The sequence below is a fragment of the Puma concolor genome, chromosome B2, assembly GCF_028749965.1.
Source record: "Puma concolor isolate L17-30 chromosome B2, mPumCon1.1.hap2, whole genome shotgun sequence".
NCBI lineage: Eukaryota > Metazoa > Chordata > Mammalia > Carnivora > Felidae > Puma > Puma concolor.
Window position 1 is genome coordinate 2168959 of NC_141671.1, and position 7461 is coordinate 2176419.

The following is a 7461-nucleotide window of genomic DNA, read 5'->3' on the forward strand; positions in this document are numbered from 1 at the left end:
TGGCTTCGCGCGGCCGGAGGAAACCTCGCGCGGCCCCGAGGGTCGCAGCCCCCCTCTCGGCCTCTCTGGGACACGTTCCTCTCGGTGGTGGCCTCGCGCGGCCCCGAGGGGCGGTGCCGCGAATTTGAGGGTCTTGTGGTCGTTGTCCTTCTGGAAGGTTGAAGATGCTCGCGCCCCTGCCCCCTACTTTAAAGCTTCGGGTGCCCCGTCCCGCGGTGATACTGTCAGTCACGTGATCAAGGTCAGGGGCTGAGACCGAGCCCCGCAACAGCGCGTGTGTTTGCGCCCCGGTTCCCGCACGCCGGGAGCTTTGGGGCAGGACGCTCCCCGGCTCGGTTTCCTCCAGCCCGGAGCGGGGGAGAGGTACAGCTCTTGTCACGCCGTGGGCTGCGGTACACAGCGCCTGCAGAAAAGAAACTCTGCGTTCAGTAGTCAAAACAAAACACCCCCAGTACAGGTATTGGGTTACTGAGATCCCATCAGGACATTTCTAATTCAAGGTAATTGAGAAACAAATGCTAAGTCATTTGTTATGAAGCCTATTTATTCGTGGAAGATTTTGTACATTAGATTATCATAATTCTACAAAGGACGTGTTTTGCTAGAGTTTTCACATAAAGACCTCATGCATGCAATGGGATGTTAAAGCCTTATATCGTTTTTATCCCATTAGGGAAAATGTGCCTCGTCAAGCAGGTAAAAGAAATCTAGCCAGATTTGCCTTAGTGTCCTGAAATCACTGGTGGAGTTCCTACTTGTTGGATTCTTGTCTCCACTCTGTGATGTCAACTCTCTCTACCCGGTCTTTTCTGGAGAGAAGAGCAGCCAGTGCGGATTCCCTCAGCCCTCTTCCACAATTGTCAGTAGCCGGAGACCCTCCTTGTGTCAAGAGAGCTGCCCAGAACTGCAGTCTTGGTACGTTCACCCCAGGGAGGTGCCCTGACAACCCCCCCCCAACCCACCCCCCCCCCGCGCATATGGGGCAGGAAGATCCTAGGTATGTTACTGTCTCGCCAAACTCGTTTCAGTTCAATTTGACCACCTTTCCCTACCCCAGCTCCTGCCCAGTTTATTTCTCCTCTCCTGTCTTGTTTGAATCTCTGGATTCTGGCCTCTTGCCTTGGAGGCTCTCCTGGTTTACCTCCTGGCAAGACCTCTGGACACAGATTTTGGTCTACAGATTGTAATGCTACCATTGTGTAGGTCCTCTTGTTTGGCATGACTTTCTTTCCTTTTTTTTTGTTGTTTATTTTTTATTTTGAGAGAGAAAAGCACAAGTGGGGCAGGGGCAAAGAGGGAGAGAGAGAATACCAAGCAGGCTCCACACTGCCATCACAGAGCCCGACGTGGGGCTTGAACTCACAAACTGAGATGATGACCCAAGCCAAAACGAAGACTGTCTCCTAACCAACTGACCCACCCAGGTGCCCCTGGCATGACTAATTCAGTTTTGTTGTGCCTTTATTTATTTATTTATTTTTAAAAAAAAAATTTTTTTTTTTCAACGTTTATTTTTATTTTTGGGACAGAGAGAGACAGAGCATGGACGGGGGAGGGGCAGAGAGAGAGAGGGAGACACAGAATCGGAAACAGGCTCCAGGTTCTGAGCCATCAGCCCAGAGCCCGACGCGGGGCTCGAACTCACGGACCGCGAGATCGTGACCCGGCTGAAGTCGGACGCTTAACCGACTGCGCCACCCAGGCGCCCCTGTTGTGCCTTTATTTAAAGGAATGTTCTGAAAGCATTGTTGTGTGTTGCTCAGGCTATTTCCACTTCAGGGCTTAGCCCACCTCCTCTTGTGGCGGATCATTAACTAGTGTTGATGATCAGCCTCTTTACCTGAATCTTCTCCCCTCCACGCAGTAATCACGGTTACTTCCCAACAGAGTCCCTTTTTCCTCCACCCCCACTGCCACAGACTAACCTACTTATCAGCCTCCAAATTCTGCCCTTCTGGTTTGACTTTAGCAGTCAGTGGGGGAAGAGGCAAATCCTGTTTCACAGAAAGCACACACACAGTAAAGATCATATGGAGGACAGCAAATCAGAGAACGAGAGAAAAGAGACACTGGTCTTTCAGTCATTTGTCTCACTCAATATTTTTTATTCAACGTTTTTCATGTTTTGCTCTTTCTTTAGCACTTCCATAAAAATTTAAGTTCTTTACATTATCAGGTTTTCCCTCTTGTGAATTCTTTGGTGTTGACGAAGGTGTGAACTCTGACTGAAGGCTCTCCCACACTCACTGCATTCATAGGGTTTCTCTCCAGTGTGGATTCTCAGGTGTCGAATGAGGTGTGAGCTCACTCTGAAGGTTTTCCCACATTCACTACATTCATAGGGTTTCTCTCTGGTGTGAATTCTCTGATGCAGGATGAGATGTGAGTTCAGGCTGAATGCTCGTCCACATTCTTTGCATTTGAAGGGTCTTTCCCCAGTGTGAATTCTCTGGTGCCTAGTAAGATCTGAGCTGCCCCCAAAGCCTTTCCCACACTCATTACATTCATAGGGCCTCTCTCCAGTGTGGATTCTCTGATGCCTAATAAGCTTTGAGCTGTGTCTGAAAGCTTTCCCACATTCATTACACTGGTGGGTTTTCTCCCCACTAAAAATTGCTGCATGTTTAATAAGGTTTGGGCTCTTGAGAGATTTTCCATATTGGTGAATTTTTTCTCCAGCATAAATTTTTTGATGCTTAATAAAATCTGAATTCCATTTGAAACTTTGGTCATAGGTACTATGTTTATGAGATTTCTGGTGTGTAAATTCACTTGAATTCAGGTTTAAGCTTCTGTCACATCCATCATGGCTTATTTCACCTGTAAGTGTATTTTTGTGGGTAAGGATTTTACTAAAACTTCCATCCTGAGCAGATGATGGTCTCTGAGACCCCCCTGATTCTTTTTCCCATTGCCTCTTTAACCTGTCTGTAGACTTGCAGATGTCTTGAGGCTCAGCAGATCCTTCTGACATGAATTCTGAAATTCTTCCTGATAGAATTCTCTGTGATTCCATTTTTTCATAAATGTCCAACTTCGGCATGGATCCATTGTTTTCACTCTCATTATCTAAAATAACGCAAAGAGAAAGTGGTAAACATCTATTTGCTGAGTTGGAAGAAATACTCAACACTATTACATATTGGTACTTCACTTGGTTACTCTAAAAATGTGACTTTTCAGGGGGGCCTGGGTGGTTCAGTCGGTTGAGCATCTGACTCTTGGTTTTGGCTCAGGTCATGATCTCATGGTTGGTGAGTTTGAGCCCTCCATCGGGCTCTGTGCTGACAGCGCAGAGCCTACTTGGGATTCTCTCTCTCCGCCCTTCCCTCACTCGTGTGTGTGTGTGGTCTCTCTCTCAAAATAAATAAACTTAAAAAAATTAAAAATTCAGATGTGGCCTTTCAAATGAAAGGGTTGAAGGGCACAAGGGAGAAAAACTGGTCAAAGAAGGCAGAATGCATGCAGAGGGGAAAACCTCCATCCATCTATCCATCCACCCATTTCTTCATCTGCCATGGCTAACCAAATTCTGTAACCACTTTCTGCTACATATCTCCTGAATACATCCCCTTCTTCACATTTCTGCTACCATGTTCCTTATGACTACTTTTTATCTAGGGGATTGTCACAGCCTCCTGCTGTTTTGACTCTGAGCTGCTAATCACTTTGAATGTCCTCACCACATTAGCTGTCCTTAAAACCCTGTCACCTCCTATACCTTACTCAGAAACTTTCACCCTCTTTCCTCCACAACTTACATGAATTCTTCCGCCTGGTTTCCAGAATCCATTTATGATCTAGTCCTCACAATTCCTGCCTGTGGCTCACAAATTTATACTGTGCTTATGACTCTGTATTATGCATCTTGTCTTTGTTGTTGGGTTTGTTTTGTCTAGAATATGCTATGATAGGAAAGGTGGTTAGGCAGTGCTGGTCTTAGCATGGGGGAAATGTTGTGATTTTGCATAGGATGGATGGAAATGTTTCCAGAACAAACGTGAAAGCAGAATTTAGGTATTTTTTAAAAAATGGACTGTAACTTACTCTTTATTTTTGAGACCACTCATACCTAAAGTGATACTGAATCCATGAACTTCTTAAACAGATGAGTTTTAGGAGTGCCTGGGTGGCTCGGTCAGTTAAGCATCAGACTGTTGATCTCGGCTCAAGTCATGATTTCACAGTTTGTGAGTTCAAGTCCCATGTCAGGCTCTGCCCTGACAGTGCGGAGCCTGCCTGGGATTCTGTCTCCCTCTCTCTCTACCTCTCCCCCCACTTGCTCTCTTTATCTCAAAAATAAATAAAAATAAACTTAAAAAAATTTTTAAACAGAGGAGTTTTAGAACAGTGATGAGTATTCCATGGAGGTGGTCACCAGAAATATGGCCCACTTCCTATAAAAACGTGAAAGCTTTGTAAGACCAAAAGTACAATAAAAAAGATAAGAGTGTGGATCTTGTATGCATCTGAATTATATTCCATTTCTGAGTATATCATTATGTATCTGCTTCTCTATCATTATATATGCTTCTCTACTAACATGTTTTATTTCTCTTGATGCGTTTCTTCCTCTTATTCTTTTGCTTCTTTACTCATTCTCTGACATTTTCTCATTCATTTTTTTCTTTAATTTACTCATAAAAGTATCCTGTGTTTTGGAAATATTCTGGATAAAGTACAAATAGGAGAATGTTAATATGCTTGATAAGGAACCAAATTCTGGGTGGTGTGTGTGTGTGTGTGTGTGTGTGTGTTTAATTGGCCAACGGCATACAGGGAAAGAGTTCGGTACTTCTCATGGGGTAATAAAGGAAAGACCACCTGTAGTGACTGAGACTATTCTGAGAAGGCAAATTCACAGCCCCACTCCTTCAGTGACATGAAATGTGTGTAATACTGCTCCTTACCATAGTCCAGCACAAGGGATGCTGAAGAATCATGAAGGGACTTGGGGTCCACTGGCTGAAACTGGGCACTGAGTGCCGGTCCAGGAGGCACCACCTTTCCCCTGAATATTTCTTGCCCATGTGCAAGGACTGGAACCTGAGAAAAATAAAGTATATTTGGGCTTGTGAGAGAATCTCTGTTGGAACTGAACATCTTCCAAACACAAAGAGAACCTCCCACAGGAATACAAAACTGCAGAAGGATGGATTAAGTACGACTCAACTGTGAAATGTGGCACAGCACCAGCTGGAGTGGAAAGGAGACATAAATGCTGAAGGAAGAGCCCCTGCAGGTTTCATTGGGGTGTTCACTCTCAGACCCTTTCCTCCCACTGTGTGATCCAGCTCTCTGGAGGCCTTAGATCTCCTGTCCCCTGCGTACCTGGACTACTGAGTCATCAGCGCCTCTCTCGAGATCTTCCAGTACTGTCACTGCCTCCTCCCCACTCTCCGGGCGGTGCTCCCTCACCCAGGCCTGGAGCTCGGCGGGCAGGATGGTCAGGAACTGCTCCAGCACCAGCAGCTCCAGGATCTGCTCCTTGCTGTGCATCTCGGGCCGCAGCCACTGATGGCAGAGCTCCCGGAGCCGGCTCAGGGCCTCACGGGGTCCAGGGGAATCCTGGTAGCAGAACTTCCTGAAAAGCTGTCGGCAGAGCTCCTGCCTGAGGGCATCGCTTCTCTGGAAGCAAGTGTCCTGCCTCCAGACGAAATCTTCCTCTTCTATCTTCACTATCAGAAGTCCTGCATTCTCCTGAAGGTTCTGAGCTGTAGTTTTCTTTGATTCTGTCGTCATCCTGGGATGAAATGTATTCCCACAAAATCCACTTTTGCTTTGTGCGGCGTCCTATTTAGTTTTGAGAGCTCTTCTAAAATAAAAACAAAAGTATCTTTTTATTTATAAAATAGCTATTACTGTCTATGAAGATTAAAGATCACATCGCAGAAATTGTCATTTCCCATTATACAGAAGTGTACTGGGCATTTAGCATTGTACAACCACTGAAATACCTGCTCTGTGGAGTACAACAGTTCCCTGATTTCTACCTCACAGTAGCCAAAATTTAAATTTAAAAACAAAATACTTTAAAGTAGAAACAATAAACATAAAACTTATAACTTTAAGCTGATGCTACATGTTAACATGCCACACGCAATTAGATTATATGTAAGTCAGAAAGACCAAAAAGGATCAGCACAGTACAATGACAAAGTGCTTCATGAAGTTGGGAGATTCAAGAGAGCCTAGTCGTTTGTAATGGATGGGAAAGCTTAATTCAGAAACTAACTTCTGAAGAATGGAAAGGATTTTGAAAGGATGTGGGAGAGAGAAAAATAGGAAATTACAAGCAAGGAAATGGCCTGAACAAGTGGCTAATGGTAGGATCACGGAAGCGGGAAAGCAAAAAGTTCAGCAAGTTTGTATAAGGATATCACAGAGGCAAAGGCCCTCCTGTAGAAAGCCTCAAATGTCAAGATCTGGAATTCAGAATTTACTTTTTAGACACTGGGGAGCTAAGGGAGGCTTCTGAGCACAAAGACCTGAAAAATACTGTTTATGGAGATTAATTAATATGTTGTTCATTTCTGGGATAGACTGCAATATGGAAAGAGAAACAGAGGCCACACTTGTGCTCATACAAGTGTAAGGAAAATACAAGCTTGGAATGATAATTATCAATTCAAAATCTGGAACTAGGATTACTTATAAATCTGTTAAATAATAAGGGCAAATTTTTCTTTCTTTTTTTTAAGATTTTAAGTAACCTCTGCACTGAATGCAGGGCTTGAACTCACAAACCTGAGACCAAGAGTTGCATGCTCCATTGACTGAGCCAGCTGGGCACCCCAGGGCAACTTGTCTTGAGAGCCAGAGGTAACCATGTCTTTTATTTTTTAAATTTATGTTCGTTATTATTTTTTATTTTATTATATTTTCTTTATTTATTTTATTTTATTTTTTTTTAAAGCTTCATATCTCCAGTTTTGTTTTTTTTTTTTTAATTTTTTTTTCAACGTTTATTTATTTTTGGGACAGAGAGAGACAGAGCATGAACGGGGGAGGGGCAGAGAGAGAGGGAGACACAGAATCGGAAACAGGCTCCAGGCTCTGAGCCATCAGCCCAGAGCCTGACGCGGGGCTCGAACTCACGGACCGCGAGATCGTGACCTGGCTGAAGTCGGACGCTTAACCGACTGCGCCACCCAGGTGCCCCTATTATATTTTCTTTAAATCCAAGTTAGTCAACAGGCTGTTTCAATCAATGTTAACTATTTCCTTCCCCAAAGGTCTCAAATAGGTTTGTTTTATCCCAACAGTTCCTTCTCTACCTTCCTAGTTCCTGGCTCTGTCCATATCTTGGACAATAAAATTAAATATAATAAGCCTGCATCATGACTTGCTTATCCATCTTCCATGAGTCTTGTTATTAAATACCAGTTCCTCAAGTCAGCACACGGGAATGGTCTCTGAACTGGGACTGGTTTCTGAACTGAAAAACTGAGTAACAGGAAT

General features: G+C 44.2%; 1 protein-coding gene across 1 annotated transcript; it reads right to left on the reverse strand.

The window, feature by feature from the left end:
• Positions 1–2084: 2084 nt before the first annotated feature.
• Positions 2085–5825, reverse strand: ZNF165 (zinc finger protein 165). The gene is made up of 3 exons (XM_025916972.2): positions 5332–5825; positions 4911–5046; positions 2085–3069 (listed from the first exon to the last, which is right to left on the reverse strand). Exons 1-3 carry the CDS (start codon positions 5740–5742, stop codon positions 2165–2167), a joined length of 1452 nt encoding a protein of 483 aa, XP_025772757.2. The 5' UTR covers positions 5743–5825; the 3' UTR covers positions 2085–2164.
• Between the last annotated feature and the right edge of the window lie 1636 nt (positions 5826–7461).